This window comes from Eurosta solidaginis, chromosome 2 (assembly GCF_040869045.1).
Source record: "Eurosta solidaginis isolate ZX-2024a chromosome 2, ASM4086904v1, whole genome shotgun sequence".
NCBI lineage: Eukaryota > Metazoa > Arthropoda > Insecta > Diptera > Tephritidae > Eurosta > Eurosta solidaginis.
This window is the reverse complement of record NC_090320.1, coordinates 167894006-167920815: the sequence shown is the minus strand read 5'-3', so window position 1 is coordinate 167920815 and position 26810 is coordinate 167894006. Positions and strand designations below refer to the sequence as shown.

Sequence of the window (26810 nt, the reverse complement as noted above, 5' to 3'; positions counted from 1 at the left end):
GGTACGATATCATTGGAGGCACGTCAGAGACCATTCGGAGTATAACACCACCGAGTAACGCCAGGTGCGACATCACTAACCGAATTAATGACGGGAGACGCAGCAATGAACACAATGGTATAGAAGGCGAGGCGGATCGCATACGAGAATTCCTGGCAGGAGAACTCCAAAAGTTCGAGGCCATAAGCGGAGTGACGACGGTAGCTGAACACAAGATCATCCTTCCTGACGACCGTCCAATCAAGCAACAGTATTTCCCACGCAATCCAGCGATGCATAGCATAATCAACAACGAGATCGACGAACTCGCGAAGAGATGCATCGAGCCATCCTGCAGCCCACACAGCGCCCCGATCGTGTTAGCTAGGAAAAAGAATGGTAAGTGGAGGATGTGCGTGGATTATCGGCAGCTCAATGCTAGGTCAGTTCCCGACGCATACCCGTTGCCGAGGATCCAACACATATTCGACAAACTACGACAAACAAAATACATAAACAGCCTTGACCTGAAAAGTGGCTACTGGCAAATACCACTGGAATCGAACAGTCGCCCCTACACGGCTTTCGCAGTACCAGGACGCGGTCTATTCCAGTGGCGTGTCATGCCCTTTGGCTTGCACTCGGCACCCGCAACGTTTCAGAGGGCGCTCGATCAGATCATTGGGCCAGAAATGGAGCCCCACGCTTTTGCGTATCTCGATGATATCATCGACACATCCAAAATTTACGAGAGGTGATCTGACCGACTGCAGCGCGCCAACCTCAAGATCAATCCAGAGAAGTGTGATTTCTTTAAGTCAGAACTCAAGTATCTAGGTCACGTGGTCAGCAATAAAGGGATTCACACGGACCCAGGTTGCCGCTATCCAAGAACTAAAGCCACCGACCAGCGTGAAAGAGGTACGCCAATACCATAGCCTCGTGGTACCACCGTTTCGTGCCCGATTTCGCCACTATAAGCGAGCCGATCACCGCCCTGCTAAAGAAAGGCAAGCATTGGAAATGGGGAACCGAACAACAAGAAGCCTTCGACATCATCAAACGGAAACTCACCGAAGCACCCATACTTGCATGTCGGGATTTCACGAAAACGTTCACCATACAGACGGACGCGAGTAACTACGGCCTGGGGGCAGTGCTGACACAGGAATTAGAAGAGGGCAAGCGGGTGATCGCTTACGCCAGCCGGAAGCTCAACAAGGCGGACGCCAACTATTCGTCCACCGAAAAGGAGTGTCTGGCAATCGTTTGGGGAATCCGTAAAATGAGGCCATACTTGTAAGGCTACAGGTTTAAAGTAATAAACGACCACATGTCACTGAAGCGGCTAAATACCATTGAAAGCCCTTCTGGACGCATAGAGCGATGGGCTTTGGAACTACAGCTGCACACCTTCGACAATGAGTATCGCAAGGGAAAGCTTAGCATGGTGGCGGACGCTCTTTCTCGACAGCCGCTGGAGACACTACGACTTACAACGACGACGGAGCCACAATCCAAGTAGTGGCACAAGCGTGTCGGCGAAGTACGCACCAACCCGGAGAAATACGCCGACTATGAAATACAGGATGGACAGTTATACCGCCATATTCCCTGCCGGTCACACGACGAAGAGGCGACACCATGGAAATTGTGTGTGCCCACACCACTCAGACAGCGAGTATTAGAGGAAAATCATGGCATACCAAGCGTGGGACACATGGGTATCCGCCGGACAGTAACACGAATCGCCAACCGATATTATTGGCCCGGTATGTTCCGTGATATCAGCCGGTATGTACGTCAATGCGAATCCTGCCAGAAATACAAAGAAACACAACAAAAGCCAGCCGGAAAGATGCTTTCACAGGTAGCCCAGGAACCATTTGCGACGGTATGCGTCGACTTCGTTGGACCCCTACCGCGGTCTACACACGGAAATACTATGTTACTGGTATTCTTCGACCGATTCAGCAAGTGGATGGAATTGATCCCCATGAGGCGTGCTTCCGCAGACGTCCTTCGCCGGGCTTTCAGGGAACGGATCCTCGCAAAGTTTGGCGTACTCAAAGTACTCATATCCGACAACGGCGCAGTTCTGTAGCACGCTCTGGCAGCGCTACTTCAAGGAAGTCGGGGTACGACAACAATACACCGCACCCTATACTCCCCAAGAAACTTACCCGAACGAGCAAACAGAACCATTAAGCGGATCATTGCGCAGCTTACCAACTCAAAACATAAGCGATGGAGGACCTTCTTCCGGAAATTGAGCTAGCGATAAATACAAGTGTCAACGCCTCTACAGGCTACATCCCAGCTTTCCTCGTGCAAGGACGGGAGCCAGGACTGCCAGGAGCCCTATTCGATGAAGTCAACGTTGGGACAGGTGCAACTCTCTCCACGGCCGGAGAGAAGTCCAACAGAATGCAGGAAGCCTTTAGAATAGTGAGGCAGGATATGGAGCGAGCTGCAGTAGATCAAGCACGTCATTATAACCTACGGCGGAGAAAATGGATCCCCGTAGTCGGCGAATTAATCCTTGGCAAGGAGCACCACTTGTCCAAGGAACCGGGGGGTATTGGAGCGAAATTGGCCCCAACTATGACAGCCCCTACCAAATCCTGGGATAAGTCTCCCCAGTAATTGTCAAATTAAGGAAAATCGATGGCGGGAAGGAGAAGCCGGAAAGCATCGCCAAGCTGAAGGCATACCACTCATCGGAAGCCGGCGAAACCACGAAATCAGGAAATAATAAAAATAATCAAAATGAAATAAACTCGAGAAAAGAAAAAAAAAACAAACATGCAGAGATCAGAGGACACCGGACTGACACCAGCCATTCGATCGCAAACCACCGAGGTGATAACACGGCAAGTGCAAAGAATATTCCAGCCAAGTCAAAACCACGTTTAAACAAACTCAACATGAACAAAATTGAAAATTTTGATGAAAAGTTCGCCAAAAGCGCCAAACGGTTGCGCCTACGCTATGAGGAGGAGGAAGCAAAACGCCCCATTCTCTGCTGCTGGAGACGGATGCAGTTGCGAACGCTGACGCTAACTACACACGCGCCCTCGTCGCAATCGCTGACGCCAACGACATGCGACAACGCGCAGCAATCGCTGCCAACTCCAGTGCCGACGGTATGCGTGCCCACGCAGCCGCACGGCAAGCCACCGCAGACGGCAAGGGCCCCACCGCACGCGCAACCGCTCAGGACGCCGCCAACGACCCCAAGGCAATGCAAAGCTGCGGCAAACGTAGCCAATATCAACCGGCCACACAGCTTAATACAGCAGCCCGATACAATCGAACTATCATCAGACGATGAGTCAGTGGTACAGGAGACGGAAGGGCCGTGTACGATTTTCCCACCGGGACCACGCGGCATCACACTACGCGCCCGATCTTCGTTCCCTCGAGGGGAGCCGCTGGCTTACAGACACGGTCATCGACGCATGGGCGAAGGGCCTAGAGATCGAGTACGGGCGACAAGGCACCACATTAAGTCCATTTGTAATCTGGCAGCTCACCCAAAAGGGAAATGAGGAAGAAAACCACCGGCGCATACACCGATGGCTGAGAAATACGGACTTGTTTGGAAAGGGCGTCATACTGGCACCCCACAATGTAGCGAACCACTGGAACCTACTGGCGTTGGGGAATCGGGAGGTGACCCATCACGTGGCCGACTTGGAGTGCAGGAGCACTACATATGGGTAGCGGATTCCAGGGTCAGGGGCAAGGTCCCATACGCGACTGAGGCGTGGCTGAAGTTCCTGCGGTGGGAGTATGAACAGAGGTACGGGAGCGCAGACTTCATGGCCCAGGAATTACATATTTGAGTACCACAGTAAAGTAACAACAACGACTGTAGCATATACGTGCTATAAAGTATCGAAATAATACTGCGCTATACGGGACGGCGAGAGGGAGGATCGGCAACCCGGAAGCGCGCAGAAATTCTAGCCACGATTCGCCGCAGTCATATCCCTAACAGGAAACGGCCAAACACCACCATCACCGTCGACCAGCCATACTCAACACCACAACCACTCGCTAAAACAGTACGCACCCAGCTCAGCAGTAAGTCACTGCAAGCAGAACCTGAGTCGGATCCAGCAAAGGGACCTGAACACGGGCAGGGAACAACAATAATCGCCGAAGATGCAGAGCGCCCAGCGCTAGACCAGTTCACAGAGATAGCAACCAAAGTACGGGAAGTGTTTATCGCCATGGCCGAAGGGAAGCGCAACCCCGGGTTAAATTCCGAACGGACAGATACAAGGTCACGATGATCAGAAGGAAAGCATCAATACAAGTAGCAGACACAGACGGTTAAATCGCCGAACTCGATCAGCAACATAGCCGACACAACACGAAACACAAACAAGTCTCTGAAATATCACTAGCGCAACAAGTTGCCGCAACACTCCACTGCAACACCGTAACCATGGCAACGCAACGAACTAAGCTAGCAACATCAAGAGCATTGGCTATGAAAAGGGCAACACAACAAGACAGCAGGCAGTCAGCACGCGGTTATGGTTATCGGTTTTAACCATTGCAAGCCAGTGCGTTTCATAGGAGAAAGTCGTGGGCTGAGAATGGTGGGTAAGCTGGGTTTAAGCTTTAGACAACGCTCGCTCCCTCGTAAGCACACGTCCTCCACCGCATCGTGATCCCGCGCTCAGCCAAACGCCAACCGCGGCAGAAGTACGTCGGCATCCGCAGTAGAAGTGAAACGTCAAACGTGTCTGTACCGAGGCTAACGGATCTCACCTAACGGGACGCGAAGTGCGATCGTCACCTGAGCAGCAATTGAAGGGCATCTGAAAGGCGTATCGGTTTTAACCATCGCCAGACAGTGCGTTTCATAGGAGAGAGCGTGGGCTGACGATTGTTGGTAAGCTGGTTTTAACCGCTCTACAACGCTTTGGACCCATAGCGTCACGAATCCGCGCATAACCGCCGTAAGCCTCGGCAGAAATAATATACGCCGCTACCATTGGCCGCAGCAGAATCACGCAAACGTACGACGTTGGCCACAGCAGAGTCACACAAGCATACGACGTTGGCCGCAACAGAGTTACGCAAGCATACGACGTTGGTCACAGCAGAATTACGCAAGCATACGACATTGACTGCAGCAAAGTTACGCAAACACACGACATTGGCCACAGCAGAGTTACGCAAACATACGACGTCAACCATATCAGAGTTACACTTACGCAGATGCACCGACATAAGCACCAGCAGAGACAGCGCAGTCGTTAACCGTAGTAGAAACACGCCGACGCAAGGCGTTACTGAGATACATTCACGCATACCTAGGCAGGCGTCAGTAAGGCGCCCTAACGGGACACGAGGGACCGTTATACTATGTTCAAACAGAAAAACAAATTGAGGAAATTTCGATTTGAATTGAGTGCTGTTCATACAACTCGATTTAGCTTACACAGTAGTAATTTGATAGCTGGTTGGCTCATCTCTACAGCAAGAACATACCTTTGTTCAGACTGTCAAAATTAACACGCACATTATTAGGCGAATGAAATGGTATGAAAACACAAAACTTTGAAATTTTTGTGTGTTGTAAGAAAATGTTTTCAATGTTTTGGTTTCATTTTGAGTTTGCCATCTTCTTTTGACAATCCCTACTCCAGTGAAATGAAAGACATAAAATCAGCTGATAAGATGAGCCAACCACATAGTTCAACCATGCGTAACTGACGTTAAAATATACTCAATAAACACACTTTACAATGTTGCATTTGCAGTTTGAAACAATTTATTAAGCAATTTTTTTTAAATTGGCAATTTATTATTACAATTTATTATATGACAAATTGCGTAATAAATTGCCCAAATAGTATAAATTGCCAATTTGGTGTCTGTTTGAACCTAGTATTAGCCCACCACTAATATATAGCAAGCAGCAAATTAAGTGAAGAATACGTATAAATTTTTTCTACATTTTATGTTATAGTTCAAGGAGTTAATTAATAAAGTGAATTATTACATGAAAACGATTTGCAAGGTGCCCCGAAATACAAATTTATTGTAAACGAACCTTGGACACGGCGAGTATACCCCAGCAACTATTGTAGAAGCACCGGGGCAAGGAAAAGTCTCGTTACAGCGCATATGCGTTGACTCTTTGCTCTATGACAGCAGGTACTTCCGGTTGTCCTCATTCACCATCAAACCCATCTTTACCTCTTCTTTTTCATCAGCATATGCCAGTAATTGCACTCTCCTATAGAATATTGTTCCACAACCGTTAAGTTCTGCAGCTAGTATAATTTTCTGCAGCATCAAATTGAAGAAATCGCACGATAGGGGGTCACCCTGTCCGAAACCTCGTTTAGTTTCGAACGGCTCGGAGAGGTCCTTCCCAATTCTGACTGAGCTGATGGTGTTGCTCAACGTCATTTTGCACAGCCGTATAAGTTTTGCGGGGAAACCAAATTCAGAATAGCGGCATATATGCAGCTCTTTTTCGTGCTGTCGAAGGCGGCTTTAAAATCGACGAAGAGGTGATGTTTCGATTCTTTTTCCACCGGTTTTTTCCAAGATGTGGCGTATTGTGAAAATCTGCTCGATGGTAGATTTACCAGGTCTGAAGCCGCTTTGATAAGGTCAAATCAGCCGATTCACGGTGGTCTTCAATCTTTCACACAATACACTTGACAGGACCTTATATGCGATATTACGATATTAAGAAGGCGGATTCCGCAATATTTCTTGTGGACTGAGCAAATAACACTTAGATACCAATCGTCGGGCATGCACTTGTCCGCCCATATTTTGCGAAGAAGCCTTACCAGCTCCTCGCCGCCGTATTTGAATAGCTCCGCAGGCAATCCATCAGCACCCGCGGCTTTGTTGATTTTCAATCTGGTTATTGCTATTCTGACTTCGTCATAATCGGGTGGGGGACATTTATTCCATCATCATCGATTGCGGGATCGGGTTCGTCATCTGTGTGCTGTAAATCGTTGTCTCCATTTAGGAGAGCAGAGAAGTGTGCCCTCCATAATCTAAGGACATCAGTTACAAGGTCGCCGTTTTCGTTCTTACAGTAGTTTTCCCGGACCTAAAACCTTCCGTTTGTCGCCGAATTTTCGGGCGTTATTCCTTATGGCTAGCAGCTCAAGCTCTCCGCATTCACGCCTTTCTGCCTCTGCTTTTTTCTTCCTGAAAAGGCGTCTCGCTTCCCTTATTAACTCGCGGTAGCGTTCACACACTCCTCTTGTTGCGCTCGCTTTTAACGTGCCCTGTAGGAGCGTCTTTTCTTTCGGTTGCAACGCGGCATTCTTCATCGTACCAGTTGTTTTTCCGTGGCCGCCGGTAACCAATTTTTTTCTCGGCGGCAGTACGGAGCAGGTGTGAGAGTCGAGTTGCGAAATAATTGGCAGTCTGTTTCGATTGCAGCCTTTCGACGTCTACCTTTCCTTGTGTTTTCTGTTCCCTGGTTTTAGCCGCGCTGAGGCAGGTGCGTATTTTGGCTGCGACGAGATAATGGTCCGAGTAGATGTTAGGTCCTCGGAGCGTGCGCACATCTAAAACACTAGAGGCACGCCGTCCGTCTATCACAACGTGATCGATCTGATTGCGAGTATTTCGATCAGGGGACAGCCATGTAGCTTGATGTATCTTTTTTGCATGAACGTCGTGCTGGATATGACCATGTTTGGAGCACCGGCAAAGTCAATCAGCCTCAGTCCATTATGAGAAGTTTCATTGTGTAGGCTGAACTTTCCGACTGTAGAGCCAAAAACACCTTCTTTGCCCACCCTGGCGTTAAAGTCGCCAATCACAACTTGTATATCATGGCGGGGGCAGCGCTCGTATGCGCGTTCTAATTCATAAAAAGCATCTTTCACCTCATCGTCTTTCTGCTCTGTCGGTGCATGGGCGCAGATGGATGATCTATTGATAGCGGCGAGACGTTCGTCCACAGGCGTGAACGCCAATACTTCGCGACAAAGTCTCTCTCCCACATATCACAATTTTTAATCTTCTTTCTTGGTTGCTTCGTCCAAAGCATTTCTTGAATGGCGGTGATGTCAGATTTTGCTTTACGAGGACATCAACCTGGCTGCCATCTGCACCAATCCCATTCAGGGAGCGGATGTTCCAGGTGCATGCCCTCAATTCATTGTCTTTCAAACGTTTGCCATGGTCATTATCAATAGAGAGTGATCCTTTTATCCGAGGCTTGTTGTTGCTTTTCATTGGAGTGTGGTTTGACGTGGCGGGTCCCTAGCCCAGCGCGCAACCCGCTCAGCGGGGGTGAAAATATTACTTGCACGTTTATATAGCGAGCCGCTTGATCCAAGACAGACGCCCGCAGATGAATGGCGGTCAGAAGCTTTCCCCACCTTCGTGGACTTCTACACACGGCTCCACCCTCCGAATTCATGCCGAATGTTTTCTCAAGGAAGTTTTGGTTAGTTGTCTTTAACTGCATGCTATATATTTATGCGGTGAAGTGACCTTGCATAATTGCGATTTTTGGAAAGAGAATTAATTAATTAATTCAATGCGTCATTAAAATGAACACAAATACGCCACAAAAATATGTAGAAGGCATTTTTATAAACATATCTGACAAAAAAAACAGCGACTACCTTGAGATAACATCGAGTAAATTGCCAAAGTATCGAGTGACGGCTTTTAACAAATAAAAACTCTTTGTTATAGGTGCACAATTATTAAGAATTCATAAAATTCGTTACAATGTAATTTTAAAGTAACTAGCAAAACAGATTTGCCGAAATAGTTAAAATATATACATAAGCGAGCGACGTTGGGTATATAATAGGTTTAGATGGAACTTACTTGATAAACGGCCTAGGCTTTCTTTAACACGTACAAAATGTAGAAACGAACTGAATGCCGCCGACTGGCCGATATTTATGACATTCGGCGTCGGCGACGAGAAAACGACTAAAAATCAGTGGCGTATACTTTTAGTATGCAATAATAGGGCAATTCTCCCAGACTAGGAAACGTAGAAAATATTCCACGTGTTCTAGGCCAAATATACAACAGTCATAGAATGCACCACTTACACTAGTGGCATCCTTTTTATCTGATTATGCATCTATCGCCAAAAATTTAATGTAAATTGTGTCTTTTACGAATTAAAAAAGTTTACAAAACCAACGCTCACCGAAATTTTTTGTTTTTTTAAATTAAAATTTCAGTTTAAAATTCGTGTCACATTTATAAATTTTCTATTAAAATATACATACATGGGTTTGTGCATAAAACATTTAGAAACCGTACAAAGATTTCCACGAATGTAATATGTTGCTGCGCGTAGAAAACTATTTACAGTATAATATAAAACTTAAGGCAAACACAGATTTTTCCTTATTCTCCTATGCATTTCGGTGCTATTTTGCACCTTCTTCAATGAAGGAATTTAGTAGTTCCCGAAATAGGTCTATGTACACAAAGAGCTTTGACAACTGTCTAAATTTTTTCTTCTATTCTAATTTAAAAATTTTTCAATGTATCATAACAACAATAATGATAAAATAATTATGTTAGGCCTTGAGCTCGATTCGAACCCGTGATCTTACAAAGCAGTAGGCTGATATAAACAAAAATTGATAAAACAGTTACAATAATAATTAACAATCAGCCCTATTCTGCATTTCGACTTGGATTGGAATTTTTTCGATTTGGCAATTTTGGTATTCTGTGTTCCAATCTCTTTCGATACAACTTCGAATCGTTCGATTTTGTGTATTCTGCATTTCGATCGTAGTTCCGTTTTTCTAAGTTGCAAATTTGTTGGCGGAAAAATATTTTTTTTTATTTTTTTATTAATTTATAACAGAATTTTAAAAGTTTTTTTTGAACCTAAATAAGAAAATAAGTCATTAAACTTTACCACTTTTAAGTTCAATTTCTTACAATTCGTCACTCATCTCAAATGGATTACACAAATCTCGCAATATTTGCCACAAATAATGCCGCGGCTATTGATTCCAGTATAATAGACAGCTATATTTTGTGTCTGTTCATTGGGTCCAGTTATATGCCAAAGCAAGCTGCCGGAGTAAAGGAAGGTGAAGCGAAAACGTAAACAGTCCTTGTGGAAAGAATAAATAAACCTTCATAAAGTATTTTAGGCCAGTACAATGAAATTAGCATCCATAAAATTCAGAAAATGTCATCTATATTCGTGCAAAAATCCGTTTTAACAAAACTTGGTGACCACGGCAGGGAATTGGCCAAAAGAACGACAAAAACACACATACAATTATGAAAGCACTTCACTGAAAAAAATATAACACTGCAGCAATATATTCTATTGCTTTTTTTTTACAAAATGTCGTGGATAATAAAATATAAACGTTTTTCAGTGTTTTTTACAAATTTTCTTTAATTTATTTTGTTCCAATGTTCACACCTTCCGTACAAACAGCTGATTTCGAAAAATCATTTGCTCTTCCTCTTCTCGTTACGATTCCGTCGTAATGCAGAATTCCCAACTTCGATTAAAGCGGAGCGTAGAACGGGAACGTAATCGAAATGCAGAATAGGGATGAATATCAACAATTCGTTCGTGTTTTTTTTCCATAGTACGGGGAATTAAAATGTACAGAGGAATCACATATGTATATACCCGGCTTAACGGGCAACAAAACATTAAACAAAATTATGAACAACAACAACACAAGCTTTGAACACTAACTACATTGTACCATGAACAAAATATTTACACAAAAAAAGACAAAATAGACAAAGAACAACAACACTGTTATATACGAGATAAAGTGCAGTGGTAAAGTTGGCGAAAATTGCAAGAAAATATACATTGACACAACAAAGCGAGCATTGGGAATTGGAGCCAATGAATACAAAGCAGATGCGAGAAATGAAAAAAGGAATAAAGCTTTAGCAGACCACCTTACCAACAACAAACATACAGCGGACTTTATTTATGTACGAATACTAGGTATAGAAAGAACAAAAACCCGACTAACACTGGAAGGACTGAAGATACAACAAAAAATAAAAGATGTCAGATTTAAAGAAGACGTGGATAAAATAAATTGAGCCTAATCAACAGCGATGTCAAACGAAAAACATGTATGCGGACGTAAAAAGTCGGATGTTTACATTCATTAAATTTAAATTGTTTTCAATGTTGTTTCTCATGTAATATTGAAATGTGTTAGATGTAAGTGACGTTTTATTGCTGAAATTGTTACTTATTATTGTATTTGTTTTGTTTTTTTTTGAAATATATTAGACTCCCTGAAGAAGGTGCAGAATAGCACCGAAATGCATAGGAGAATAAGGAAAAATTTGTGTTTGCCTTAAGTTTGAAACCAGCCGTAAAGCTTAACAAATAGCTACAAATAAAATTTAATTTTGTTGGTTAAGCATGCCTGATTTAAAGTATTGGCCCAACAACAAAAAATTCACGAAAACTGTTTACGTTTTATATGTTTTCTAGACAGAGAGAATACCCCTAATGTTTTTTTTTTATCAGAATCATCTAAAATTGGCAATGCCACTGCTAATGTATCAACTGCCACATCCTCGGCAAATCCAATGAATACAGCTGTACCTAGCTCTACTATAGCGATGTTAAAAATTGTTACTACGGAATCTAGTTGTGGTAAATATTAACAATATGGTAATATTAATGTAATCACTACAATAGTAACGACTTGTTGCATTTCTAGGAATGTCTAATAGCAGCGTAGTGGTGGATCAAAATACAAATGATCACAATATTTCCTCGATCACTACTTCTACACACGCGCACTCTACACGGGGGAACCCAAATGTTGTTTCAGGATTAACGGGTTGTCTAGGAATAAATAACAGTACCATAAGTGACGAAAAGATTGGCACGCGCCGAAGCGTACGGTCAAATGCAGGTATGCACAAAAATGTATATGGGCGTTCAATTACTCCTGCTACAATCACACTTCTATCGGCTGGAAATAACAATGTAGATGCAACGAAATCAGCCCTAGTGACAAAATCCGTTGGTTTACATGGAAGTGAACACATTGCAGTGGTTGAAGCTCGACGAAAAACCAGAAGTGCAGGTAAGATTTATAGATCAAAAATACTTGTCATGTCAGTTATTATATTCAGATATCCTTCAATCTACCTTAAGTAAAAATTTATAAAGTGTTTCGGGCAAAATTTTGTATATCAATTTTTTTTGTGCGGTCGGCAGGAAAAAGGACATTTATGCTAAGTGAATAAAAGTGATACCCCTAAAAGTGCGGTAAAAGAAAAAAGGCAGTAAAGGCGAGAGCTATAGTTTTTTCCCATTCAAAGTATGATGCATCGACAATATTTTTTTCCATAAGAAGAGGACACAAAATCATTCAATTAAAAGTTGGACACATCTTGACATTCAGTATAGGGGGCGTTCGTGTGCATATCAACTAATATGGAGCTAGGTGTCACAATTGCCCATCTGTAACGAATTGACGGACTTCGATCAAATATTAAAGGGGATGTATCGTATATTCTAAGACCACTTTGCGACTATTTCGTGAACACTTCGGGATGATTTATAATCATTTCGAAACTATTTAGGAGCAATGCCAGGTTAAAAAAAAAATAAATGTAAGGCGCGATAACCTCCGCAGATATTTTAGGCCGAGCTTCTCTTCCCATTTGCGTCATGCTCCTTTAAATTTTTCTTACAAATTGACGGGACAGGACCAGTGCAACCTTTTCAGGTTGCCAGCGCAATATATAGCTTCTCCAAACCCAATTGCCAACCTCACCTATCCGTGGCGAATCCTGTTTCATTAACAGCCGAGGCTCTGGCGACCCCAAACTCCTCATGGATCTAGGGGTGGGAGGGCGGGATGGCCTAGAAGGTCGCATGTGGTCATAACATATCGTTCCCGAGATGGTCGGGCTTGGTACCGGATCTGCATCCGGCAAAGGACCATCAACTCGATAACACTCCCCAAAGCCTTCGGGGAGTGTCCTTATCGCTACAACAACAACAACGGGACCTACTTCTTTTATGTCGACTTAGACCGGCATCTGCAGATGAGTTTTCACTGAGAGCTTTTCAGAGTGCTTGTCAAACACTGCCGAGGGGCGACCCCGTTAGAAACATTTTGTTCTAATGGAAAACACTTTTATTTTTTTAATTTGGATGTTGCTTGGCCGGAGCGTGAACCCAGTATCTTCGGTGTGCGGAGCACGCTACCATCACACCACGGCGGCCACCTGGTTTACTTCTGGATTATTTTCGAAACTATTTCAGGTCCGATTTGGAACAATTTCGGGGTCAATTTATTATTTTAGGTATCACTTTGGAACAACTTCAACAAATTTATTTAAAGCTTTTAATGCAGTCAAAGACTTCAACCATTCCTCCCAAGTCTCAAAAGGTGGACCGCAAATTATCTGTCTGGTCGGGAGGCATCGATGCAATTCAGCAACGTAACATCTAAACCCAGAAGAGTTAAACATTCAACCATTCCTCCCAAGTCTCAAAAGGTGGACCGCAAATTATCTGTCTGGTCGGGAGGCATCGATGCAATTCAGCAACGTAACATCTAAACCCAGAAGAGTTAAACAAGGGGTACCACAGGGTAGGGTCCTATCCCTTCGCCAGCAGAAGGAGTCACCATTGCATCCTATGTCGATGACTGCTCGATAAGGGCTACAGGTCCCGACCCACGCAGATTTTTCGCCTCGCAAAACCTGACACTGTTACCGACCAATCAGCGGCGACCTTGTTTACAACATGGACATGGCAAATGACCGTATTGCACATCCACGTCGATGGCATTACGCTGCCGATGGTCTTACACCCAAAAATACTGGGTGTGACGTTTTGCTTTCCCTGGGTGTGAAATTGCTCTCCCACGGGCTGTCTTCCTATGTCCCCGGAACACCACCTACACAGTGTGGCGAGAGTACTCTCCGTTAGGGAGAGAAATGAAATGCTGAACAACAGTTATTTTGCATACCCATAAGCCTGGGTGTCCCAACAGACATGTGAGTGAAGAGGGCCCACCTTCAAGATACTCAAGAAGTCATATCCAAAAGCACCATGAGGAAATACGGGGGTGTAGCCCCCACGGCAAATGAGAACACTGCCGTATGTAGAAACAAACACGAACATGTTCTCTGTGACATCCACAAAAAAGAGTAGGATTTCTATGGCAGGAGTTGCTCGGCAAACCCAGTTCTTAAAGATAAATACCCCGAACTAACAGAAGAGGAAAGCATTCTCCCTAGGGAGGCGCGCGTCACTCTAGCTCAGCTTCGATCTGGATACTGTAACAATTAAACGCTTACCTATCCTATTCGAGATTATTTGTTGAATTGTTCCAGATTATTTCGGAACCAATTTGCAATGATTTCATTGTAATTATAATATACATTATTTTTTCCACGAAAGATATTTTGCTTCTGGAAAATATCATATCCCACCTATGGACCATGACACACTATTTTTCAATTGATACAAGTAAGGAAGGATAAATTCGGGTGTAACCGAACATTACATACTCAGCTGAGAGCTATGGAGACAAAATAAGGGAAAATCACCATGTAGGAAAATGAACCTAGGGTAACCCTGGAATGTGTTTGTATGACATGTGTATCAAATGGAAGGTATTATTTATTTATTTATTTATTTAATTTAATTTCAAAAATAGTCTAATGTTCTTACAGACTACTTGAGTTTGTACTTAAAAATACAGACCTTAGCAATACAATCAAAAAATTATTACACTCAACAAAGATTTGAAGGTGGTCTTTGGCAAAGAAAAGTCAATGGCCAAAGAATTTGAGATAGTATTGAACTCCCTCAGTGCTCCAAAAATGGGAGCGTTAGAGGCATAGAGGGTCCGGGCGCAATCAATATAAAACATATCCCAATTTCGAAGTGATCTAGGGGGTATATGGAGACAAATACTCTCGAGTAAACGTGGTGAATCAATCACAGCATTAATAATATCATAGACAAAAGTAAGAGAAAGAATGGTCCTCCTACTTTGAAGTTATTGAAGGCTAATGAGTGCACATCTGGCATTATAAGAGGCAATCGGCTCAGAAAAGTTCAGAGACCGCAGGCCAAACCATAAAAAGACTTTTTGGACTCGCTCCAGCCTTTTGATATGGCAGTCATGATAAGGCCTCCAGATAAAGCAAGCATATTCCAACTTAGAGTGTACGAGAGACGTAAACAGCAACTTAAGAGTATAAGGATCTGTTAAGTCAGAGCTAAATCGCCGAATAAAAGCCAAAACCGAGTAGGATTTAGCAATTAATGAGGTTATGTGAGTGGTAAACGAAAACTGCGAGTCGAAAACTACGCCTAAGTCTGAAATCTCAGTACGCGTGGACGGACGAGTGCCGTCAATATAATATGAAGTGGGAATTGTGCCACGAGACTTAGAGAAGGTTACGGAAAGCACTCACCAATATTTAAAGGCAGATTATTATTACGGCACCAATCAGCAACGTTGTTCAGATCAGACTGAATATTTTCTGAATCAGAAGGAGTAAAAACAGTTGTAAACACCTTCAGATCATCAGCGTACAGCAAAAAATGGGAATGCTGAATGCAGGCTGAAATGTCATTAATAAAAATTACAAAAAGCAGTGGCCCCAAAATGCTGCCTTGGGGTACTCCTGAGGATGCAATAAAATGATATTAAAGAGTATTTTAAGAGGGAGTGGGCCATAGTTCTATAGGTGGCCGCCATTTAGTGATATCGCCATAAAGGTGAACCAGGGCTGACTCTAGAATTTGTTTGTACGATATGGGTATCATATGAAAGATGTTAATGAGTATTTTAAAAGGGCCTTATTTCTATAGTTGGACGCCTTTTCGAGATATCTCCATAAAGGTGGACCAGGGGTGACTCTAGAATGCGTTTGTAAAATATGGGTATCAAATGAAAGGTGCTAATGAGTATTTTAAAAGGGAGTGAGCCTTAGTTCTATGGGTGGACGCCTTTTCGAGATATCGCCATAAAGGTGGACCAGGGGTGACTCTTGAATGCGTTTGTACAATATGTGTATCAAATGAAAGGTGATAATGAGTATTTTAAAAGGGAGTGGGCCTTAGTTCTATGGGCGGACGCCTTTTCGAGATATCGCCATAAAGGTGGACCAGGGGTGACTCTAGAATGCGTTTGTACAATATGTGTATCAAATGAAAGGTGATAATGAGTATTTTAAAAGGGAGTGGGCCTTAGTTCTATGGGTGGACGCCTTTTCGATATATCGCCATAAAGGTGGACCAGGGCTAACTATAGAATTTGTTTGTACGATATGGGTATCAAATAAAAGGTGTTAATGAGTATTTTAAAAGGAAATGGGCCTTAGTTCCATAGGTGGACGCATTTTCGAGATATCGCCATAAAGGTGGACCAGGGGTGACTTTAGAATGCGTTTGTACAATATGGATATCAAACAAAAGGTGATAATGAGTATTTTAAAAGGGAGTGGGCCTTAGTTCTATGGGTGGACGCATTTTCGAGATATCGCCATAAAGGTGGACCAGGGGTGACTATAGAATTTGTTTGTACGATATGAGTATCAAATGAAAGGTGTTAATGAGTATTTTAAAAGGGATTGGGCCTTAGTTCCATAGGTGGACGCCTTTTCGAGATATCGCCATAAAGGTGGACCAGGGGTGACTCTAGAATGCGTTTGTACGATATGGGTATCAAACGAAAGGTGATAATGAGTATTTTAAAAGGGAGTGGGCCTTAGTTCTATGGGTGGACGCCTTTTCGAGATATCGCCATAAAGGTGGACCAGGGGTGACTCTAGAATTTGTTTGTACGATATTGGTATCAAATGAAAGGTGTTAATGAGTATTTTAAAAGAGAGTGGGCCTTAGTTCCATAGGTGGACGCCTTTTCGAGATATCGTTATAAAGGTGGACGAGGGTTGACTCTAGAATGCGTGTGTACAATATGGGAATCAAACGAAATGTGATAATGAGTATTTTAAAAGGGAGTGGGCCTTAGTTCTATAGGTGGACGCCTTTTCCAGATATCGCCATAAGGGTGGACCAGGGGTGACTATAATGTGTTTGTACGATATGGGTATCAAATTAAAGGTATAATGAGGGTTTTAAACGGGAGTCGTGGTAGTTGTATATGTGTAGTGGTAGTTGTGTATGGCGTTTTAAAGATATCGACAAAAATGTGGACCAGGGTGACCCAGAACATCATCTGTCGGGTACCGCTAATTTATATATGTAATACCACGAACAGTATTCCTGCCATGATTCCAAGGGCTTTTGATTTCGCCCTGCAGAACTTTTTCATTCTTCTACTTAATATGGTAGGTGTCACACCCATTTTACAAAGTTTTTTTCTAAAGTTATATTTTGCGTCAATAAGCTAAACCAATTACCATGTTTCATCGCTTTTTCGCATTTGGTATAGAATTATGGCATTTTTCGTAATTTTCGAAATCGAAAAAGTGGGCGTGGTCGTAGTCGGATTTCGGGCATTTTTTATACCAATACAAAGTGAGCTCAGATATGTACGTGAACTGAGTTTAGTAAAGATATATTCACCCTTAACGCGAAGTTCACGCGGAAAAGTGTTCGCCTTCACTTCTTTTGTTCGGGTGAACTTTTTCCGCCTATCGGCAATTTCGGGCGAACAAAAGTTCAATTCGAAACAGCTGATGCTGTATTGCGAATTGGCAGTGAACAAATGATTTACTTACAATTGTGTAAATTTTGTAACCAAGCATATATTTCCTTAAAATACAACAAAAATATAAATAAAAAATTAAGAAAATAATGTTTAGTCTTGCACTTAGGTTGGTATTGATTGAGCGCGAGGCGAATATATATGTGAAAGCGATTCGGAGGCAATTAAGGGACAGTTCTAACCCTTTGGAGCTAAATGATTCACTGTAAGCTAAAAATTACTATTTTCAGCACTTTTGAATAACAAGTTAATTTTTGCAATTAGCTTTCGCCAATATTACAGGCTAAACAAGCTGGCATTCTAATATTTGCTAGTTATTCTTACCAACTAGTTGCCACCATTGAAACAAAAATTTGGAGTTCTACCAATTGTAAAGTTGAGTAAATGACTTCGTTTTTTTCGCATAGGGAAAAAGCGTTGGAAAGAACCATGAAGTGGGTTGTGATTGTTGTTGTAGCGATAAGGTTGCTCCCCGAAGGCTTTGGGGAGTGTTATCGATGTAATGGTCCTTTGCCGGATACAGATCCGGCACGCTCCGGTACCACAGCACCATTAAGGTGCTAGCCCGACCATTTCGGGAACGATTTATGTGGCCACATTAAACCTTCAGGCCATTCCCTCCCTCCCCACCCCCAAATTCCATGAGGAGCTTGGGGTCGCCAGAGCCTAGTCTGTTAGTGAAACATATTCGCCGCGGATAGGTGAGGTTGACAATTGGGTTTGTAGAAGCTATATATTGCGCTGGCAACCTGAAAGGCTGCGCTACACAGCCCCTTGAATCTGGTATTTTGGTCGCCTCTTACGACAGGCATACCTACCGCGGGAATACTATGACCCCCTAACCCGCTGGGGTACCATGAAGTGGGTCTTAGGTAATCTTGTTTCTGTGAGGTGATTAACATTTTGGAACCGTTGCTTTGTCCACAATGGATAACTTGGCCGACTGATTCATTGTGAAAAAATAGAATTTACATACTTAGCAATACAGGAATTTCACTTTTTTCCGCTCAGCTTACGATTCTGCATTATTTATTGATTTATTTCTAATAATAGAAGTACATATAATTATAAGAGTATCAAATTTCAAAACAAAAAATTATTTACATTTTGTTTTCCTCTCGTTCGCCTGTAAAATATAAGTGAACAAATTTTGGTTTCCCCGCTGTTCATTTCGCCCGAACAAAGAGTTGCCGATAAGGTGAAATCTTTTTCGAACATGAAAAATTGTTTCGCCACCCTATGCGATAGGGTGAACAAAAACTGTGAATATTTTCGGGTGAAAATTAAACTCGCGATAAGGGTGATTGATTTTTGCTCAAGTTATCGTGTTAACGGCCGAGCGGAAGGACAGACGGCCGACTTGTATAAAAACTAGGCGTGGCTTCAACCGATTCCGCCCTTTTTCACAGAAAACGGTTGTCGTCCTAGAATCTAAGCCCCTACCAAATTTCACAAGGAATGGTAAATTTTTGTTCGACTTATGGCATGGTATCCTAGACAAATTAAATGAAAAAGGGCGGAACCACGCCCATTTTGAAATTTTCTTTTATTTTTGTATTTTGTTGCACCATATCATTACTGGAGTTGAATGTTGACATAATTTCCTTATATACTGTAAAGGTATTAAATTTTTTGTTAAAACTCGACTTTTAAAAAAAAAAAATTTTTAAGTGGGCGTGGTCGTTCTCCGATTTTGCTAATTTTTATTAAGCATACATACAGTAATAGGAGTAACGTTCCTACCAAATTTCATCATGATATCTTAAACGACTTTTTTTTTTTTATTTTTATCTTAAACGACTGCCAAATTACAGCTTGCAAAACTTTTAAATTACCTTCTTTTAAAAGTGTGCGGTGCCTTGCCCATTGTTCAAAATTTTACTAATTTTCTATTCTGCGTCATAAGTTCAACTCACCTACCAAGTTTCATCGCTTTGTCCGTCTTTGGTAATGAATTATCGCACTTTTTGTGTTTTTCGAAATTTTCGAATTGGTAAAAGTGAGCGTGGTTATAGTCCGATTTCGTTTATTTTAAATAGCGATCTGAGATGAGTTCCCAGGAACTACGTACCAAATTTCATCAAGATACCTCAAAATTTACTCAAGTTATCGTGTTAACGGACGAACGGACGGACGGATATGGCTCAATCAAATTTTTTTTCGATACTGATGATTTTGATATATGGAAGTCTATATCTATCTCGATTCCTTTATACCTGTACAACCAACCGTTATCCAACCAAAGTTATTATACACTGTGAGCTCTGCTCAACTGAGTATAAAAATAACTTGGCCATGATTCCATAAGAACATTTACATATATTTTTAGTACGAACCAGTAACGTACTGCTAGAAAAGTTTTATAAAACAAAGTAACTTTCAACTTTTTCATACTGAGGAAAATACCATGGCTACCTTGTCGCTTTTGCTATTGCTACCGACGAATTTCATGCAATATCCATGGTCACTCTCATGGCAAGGTTAGCTTGAACTGCCTGTCCGTAACGACCTGAGTCCATAGCGTTATCAGAAGTTTATTTACCGACTAAACTAAAAAACCCTATCAGAAACCAGGACCTATGTTATAAAATAACTTCGTCCTCTTGGCAAATACTAGAAGTTTTCTGGAGCCTATGCTACTTGCAGCTTCTAGATATGAAAGCTGCCTCACTCTTAGTCTTGCGAGCGCAGGGAACGAGCACAAAACGTTCTCGATTGTTTCCTCCCCCAACCCGCACTTCCTACATCTGGTATCACTGACAAAGCCTAATTTAAAAGCATGATGGCCCAGTAAGAATACCCATCGTAAGCCTTCAGTTTCTTTTCAAGGGACTCATCGAACCGCTATTTCACTGCAAATTTGCGTCTTGCCAATCACCAGCTTGATTTTCGAAAACTACATAGCACTTCCACCGTTACCGTCCAGTTACGCACTGGAAGAAAATTCAGGCCTGCGAAAACACTGCTCTCAGTACCGGTACGGACTGTGTTTTTATGTCCCCAGAACCACCTACACAATGAGGCGAGAGTAGTCCCCATTAGGGAGAGAAATGGAATGATGAACAAATAGTTTGTTGAATACCAAGAAACCTTGACATCCCAATAGACATCTGATTGAAGAGGCCACACCTTCTAGGGGCTTAAGAGGTCATCTCCGTAAGCATTATGAGGAAATACGGCACCGGAGAACACAGCCGTATGAAGCAAAAAAACACAAATAGGTCCTCAGTGATATCCACAAATAGGCGTCGGACCTTTATGCCAGGAATTTCCCGGCGAATCAAGTTCTTAAGGAAAAATACCCAGAACTCGCAGAAGAGGAACGCACTCTCCCTTGGGAGACGGGCGTCACTCTAGCTCAACTTCGATCTGGGTATTGTAACTGGTTAAACTCTTACTTCTCCAGAATATATGTCCTGCTTGTAATGTGTCCCCGCATGGCACCAACCATCTCTTCAATTGCAATGTGGAACCAACCTCTCTAACACCTCTCTCACTATGGTCCATGTTGAAACTACAAGTTTCCTTTGACTACCGATAGAGGATATTGATGACAATTTGTCCTTCAATTTTCTTCTAACGTAAACACGCAAATTTAGCTAGTTGATGATCTCTTAGGTTTCACAAAGCTTTATTTTTACCACCCTTGATTCAATTTTGAACACCTTTTTCGAGAGAAGTAATAGTTTGTTACCCCCGGTTGCCACAATCAAGTTCCCCCGAAAGGAAAATAGGGCACGATGATCAGCTGGGTACGCTTGCGTTATCGTCTTAGCTCGCCGGATGGGGTGGGTGTTACAATCATCATAGGTGTCAAAAACCGCTTAGGTAAACCGCAGAAACAATAAAAAAAAATCGTACCCCTTTGCTGCCACAAACACAACCCCCTTACTCACCTGACCTCAGCCATGATACCTCGTCGCCATCGTCCTCGCAGTTCGCCTCCATGAAACCAAGGCTGGCCTATCTGCTTTCAAAACACCCCCCTACCATTGCCCGCCATGGCCCTTGTTGGCTGGCCCCATCAAGGATACCCGTCCTCACATCCGTCTGTCCATCACCAACAGATCACTCCAATAACCCCCATTCACCACACACTACACTTTTCTATTTAGCAATTCATCATTTAATTAGTAATAATGCTTATATATGTAACAAGATCACATCTATATTTACAGGTGTCATCGCACCTAATCGTTCAATTTCTTACGAATATCTAGTGGCTTATACCAGCCTTATTATCACCTAGCTAAACTACACATAGGTATTGAATGCTTCGACTTGTTCAATTACAATTATGCCCACGATGATTTTTCACCGTGTATCAACTCAAAAGTGTATGAATTCATATATGTATATGTGTGTAGTGTAATATCAATAATCAAAATTATAAAATTGAGTCAAACTTAATTTGATCTAAATCAGGTCCTAAGTGAAAGCGTTTGAGCACGGAATCGTTTATTATCATTCATCACGTCGATTGGCATCTCAAAAGAACTATCAACACAAATGTGCATACATATTTACATACGATGAAATGCTTTTACAACTCCATCCTCGAACGCCCTGCACTTGGCCTTTTATTGTGAGCAAACGAAAATTGCGACCGTCCGATTTGCATACCTCTAAACAAACTAAATGATTGCGCGTTGACCCACGCACTTTCCTACAAAAAAACTGAAAGTGTGAAATATACAAATGTAAATTATAATAAACTGCAAATGTCTAAAAACAGCAGTCTCAACATGAACAAGGGCAACAGACAGGGATGGAATGGAGCGACAATTGCGAGACACAATCTCTTTGTATTGACAACCAAAACAAAACTAATAACCAAACCTCACCAGCTGATTTTTCTAGGGCGCCTTGGAAAGCAGCAAAGGGGTATATAGCGCTTATTGCGCTTGGCTACTATACTTTACACAAACACACCATTCCCTTTCTGTCCTACACGCGCAATAACGATATATCTTGAATGAGTGCACTAACAATAACTACAGCAGATGATAACATTCTCCCTATTGTGTCTACGCCCTTAAAGCTATTCGTTGGCTCTCAATTCTTAGTGTTTATCCCTCGATTTGGATGTCCAGTTTCCGTGCGCTGGTAATAAGCATTCTAACTTGCCAAAAGGTTGTGCTGCTTGCTGAAGAGATTTACGTCGGCTCGCTTTAATAATACACACCCTCGCTATTTCCAATGCACAGCCACACACATCATTACTATTATTACTGTATGTATTATTGTATGTCTATTGCTAACATTTATTCGAGCAGCGCCCATTTGCGAGCACCCGTGTTGCGCGCTCAGCTATATGCCTTTGCCTGCGCTAGCGTTTGCTGCTTATGGCAGATGCGTGTTCGCGCTGCCCAACACGCTCGTCTCTCAAATAGAATTTAAATATGAAATATGTACCTTGTACTTGTGTGTCTAATTCTTATGAACAATCCTACCGAAATATGCCTTATACGTGTATATTTATCGCCGAACGGCTGTGACAACCAACTGAGCTGCTATGACAGTGCGCAGTATCTGCATGACGTCGTTATATTGTTTGGAGATGTTCGGCGATTTCCCCTTTGCGTTGGCGAAACTGATGTGAATAAACCTTGCTGTGGAATACTCCGTACGTTATAGCGCCAGCGATGCTCTGTTCGTTTGAAATTGAAGCTTCCCTCTTCTTTGGAGGATTCTCTCTGTCGGCGCTGCTGCTGACGTATTATGTGTTGGCGTTTTGGTTTCTCGCTGCGTATTACTAGCCGCTTGATGCACTCCCTTCAAACTGCTATTTGAATAGGGTGATGAAATGATTCTAATGGATGAAACACTGTTTATGAGAATTTATTTCCCATTACCTATTATGTTTGCGAAACTTACCAAGTTTTATTTCAGGACGTGTGCTTGGTGCTCGGTGGTTGGTGTTAAAAATACCGGAAGGAAACGAGTCAAGTTGGTCGCGGCAGCCATTTGCTCTAAATTTGACAACTGCCGCAGGGTTGCACCATAGATCAAAAGTTTTCTTTTGATTGACCACTAAAGGTCGTAGCACATCTTTCGCAACAGGACGAGTTCATTGGAGAAACTACGGGGATTCGATGAGCTCGAAAGGCTGGAAGATGTTTTGCTGCATGCCCGCAAGTGTGGGGCCCGAACCCACGTCCCTATGTCAGATCTTGAGGTCCTTGGCATGGAAGACCCCTATGGATCTTCCCTGCAAGTCAGCCAGCTGGTACAGACATTGGCCCACACGCTTTGTCACCACCGCTCTGGTGAACTTCGATGCTAGTTTGGCGTTGAACCCCTGCGCTGCGTCACTTTGGCGGAAGCTCCTTCGGTAGACCAGTTGACCCACTTGGAACGATCTCGGCTTGGCTCGTGTGTTGTAGGCTCTTTGACCCTTCTCGTATGCCAGCCTCAGGTTTCTGGTCACCTTTTCTCTTAGTAGCTTGAGCCTCACATCCCTCGGATGTATCACCGTCTCCGAGTCGGTGGGCTCGCCCAAAGCTCGCAGTATCGGATAGGTTTCCGCATGTTGGACCATAGTCTGCCCGAAAACAACCCTGTATGGCTCCGCTCCAATCGCCTCATGCACCGCGCTGCGCAGCGCAAAAGCTGCCCTTGATACCTGCCTGTCCCAAGACCTCTGATCATCCTCCTCGATGTACGATCGGATGATCGCCAAAAGCGACCGGTTCACCCTCTCTGAGGCATTCGCCTGTGGGGAGTACACTCCCATCTTCACATGTCTCACGCCATAGCTATTCAGGAAGTTTGAAAACACTTCCGACACGAATTGACGCCCGTTGTTGGAATGGATAACCTCTGGCACTCCGAATATTTGAAAGACATCCGCCTCAAGGTATCGAACCATCTCCTTCGCCGTGGCACTCCTCATGGGCTTCAGGAACAGAAACTTGGAGAAGTGATCCAGCACCACAAAAACGCAGCTGTTTCCGTCTCGAGACCGAGGATATGATCCGCAAAAATCCACGTACAAACGCTGGAACGCTCTCTCCGTCACTGTCCGTCCGCCCATGAGAGGTCGGCTTGTGGTATTCGAGGCCTTACAGCGTTTACACACGTCGCAGTTTCCCACTAAGTTTTTGACCGAGGTCACCATTCCTGGCCAATAGTATCTGGCCCTCAAGCGCCTGAGCGTCTTGGCTATGCCTCCATGGCCAGCCGCTGGTCCATCATGCATCTTCTTCAGCAATGTCTCCCGAAGACCTTCCGGTACCCATATCTTCCAGAGGGCCTCCTCATCATCCTCTTCTCTCCTGAACCCGTCTCTCTTGTAGATGATCCCACGTACAACCTTCACGTCCGGCAATCTGTCCGCATTGGCATTCGTGACTCTTATCAAATTCTGGTAGCTGTCTGACTGCTTCCGCAGTCGATTTCATCCATGTGCATTCTGCTTAGCACGTCCGGCACCACATTCTTGGCGCCCTTTGCGATGCACGATGTCAAAATCGTATGCCTGCAGCTTGAGGCTCCAGCGCGCCAGACGACCCGCAAGATCCTTTTGGCCCATGAGCCATTTCCCGAAGTCTGGATTGACGAGCACCTTTGGCGAAGTCAACTCCAACTTGAGCTGTTCGAAAGCGTCCACGGCCTCGGATGTCATCACGAACTCCTTCTTCTTTTTCCGTCTTTACCTTCTCTTGCCCTACTATGAAATCTAGGTACCTTACTTCCTTTTGGCAGAAATGCGATTTTAGCAGATTGATGGTGAGCCCTGCCTTCGAAAGACACTCTGCAACTTCCGCGAGATGTTGCAGATGCGTCGCGAAATCCGGCGAGCAAATCAGCAAATCGTCAATATATAAGTTAAGGTATTCTACTGTATGGCTTTGGTGTGAAAGAGTTTTCTTTGAGATTTTTGATGAGTTTGAAAATGTAAAATGAAAATTTTTGAAATTTCCTGGTAGAATAAAATTGTTACTGAACAACAAAAGATCTCCATAAAATTTTTTTAATAAAATTATTATTTGGCGCCCAACGTGGGGCTGTCTTAAAGTTTTCTTTTCAAAGGATTATAAAATCCTAGATATGAAGCTCCGTTGAATTCGCTTTGTGAAAAATAAAATAGTGACTATTAAAAGGATCATAAAATCCTAAATATTTCTATTGAAACTTTTTTTAAAAAGTAAAATAAAGTAACTCCATAAATTTTGAACGTGCAAAAAAGGTTCATAAAATCCTATACGCCGCATAAATTCATAATCCCTAAAGAACAAGCAATTTTTAACGGAGAAAAAAAGTAAGGCAGCGCTCGAATCCTGAAAAACAATTGCCAATTCCTATAGGCAAAAGTAAGCATATCCTGAAACACAATTGCCGATTCTTATAGGCAAAGGAAAATATATTCCAGACGGGTTAGTCTTTAACGGAAGGATAAGAAAATAATACAATCAACTAACATCATTTAATCAATTTATATTCTTCAATCAAATAATCTTTTAATCGATCAAGTACCTATATCTAAAAATAAAATATAAACTGTAAGTAGATATCAAAATTGATGTGGCTATTTGGTTTAAATATTTAAATTTATTATGAGGGCATAAAAAGTCCTATTGTTAAAAGAAAATATTATCATTTGATTTATATGCGATTTTGAATGTTTTTTTTTTGTGAAAACCATTCTAGGGTACTGCGCAAATATTAAGATTGTTTTTATAAATTTTTTTTTTACAAAGGATCCTTTTCGACTTTACTTATAAAAAAAATAGAATACTTAAATTACATACAATTTGTAATTTAAATTATTTGTGTAATAATTTAGGATAGTTTGGGTTAATAAAATGAGTATAACACGGGAACAGGTATTGGAAATAATTAAGGTAGCAAGTGATAATACTAGACAGGAGTTAGATAATAAAATAGAGGCAAGTGAAAATGCTAGGCGAGAATTAGCGGCTAAACTAGATTCGCTTACTTTGGCTCTTGGGCGATTAGAGGTACCAAATGTAGAGGCTTACAAGCCAGTGGAAATAATTTCTACAATTGATTCAGGGAACTGTAGTTTAGATTTAGTTAAATCTTTACCGGAGTTTGCTGGTGATGCTTCATGTTATCCAGCATGGCGTTCTGCTGCGAATTTCGGAATCAAAT

General features: G+C 42.7%; 1 protein-coding gene across 2 annotated transcripts in view; it reads left to right on the top strand.

The window, feature by feature from the left end:
* The window catches only part of Ncoa6 (Nuclear receptor coactivator 6), a 226427-nt gene that overhangs the window by 110583 nt on the left and 89034 nt on the right, over positions 1-26810 (top strand). For both annotated transcript variants that reach the window (XM_067766382.1, XM_067766381.1), the window contains exons 4-5: positions 11504-11632; positions 11700-12071. In XM_067766382.1, the coding sequence (XP_067622483.1) occupies positions 11504-11632; positions 11700-12071 (501 nt within the window). The remainder of the gene's footprint in view (positions 1-11503; positions 11633-11699; positions 12072-26810) is intronic.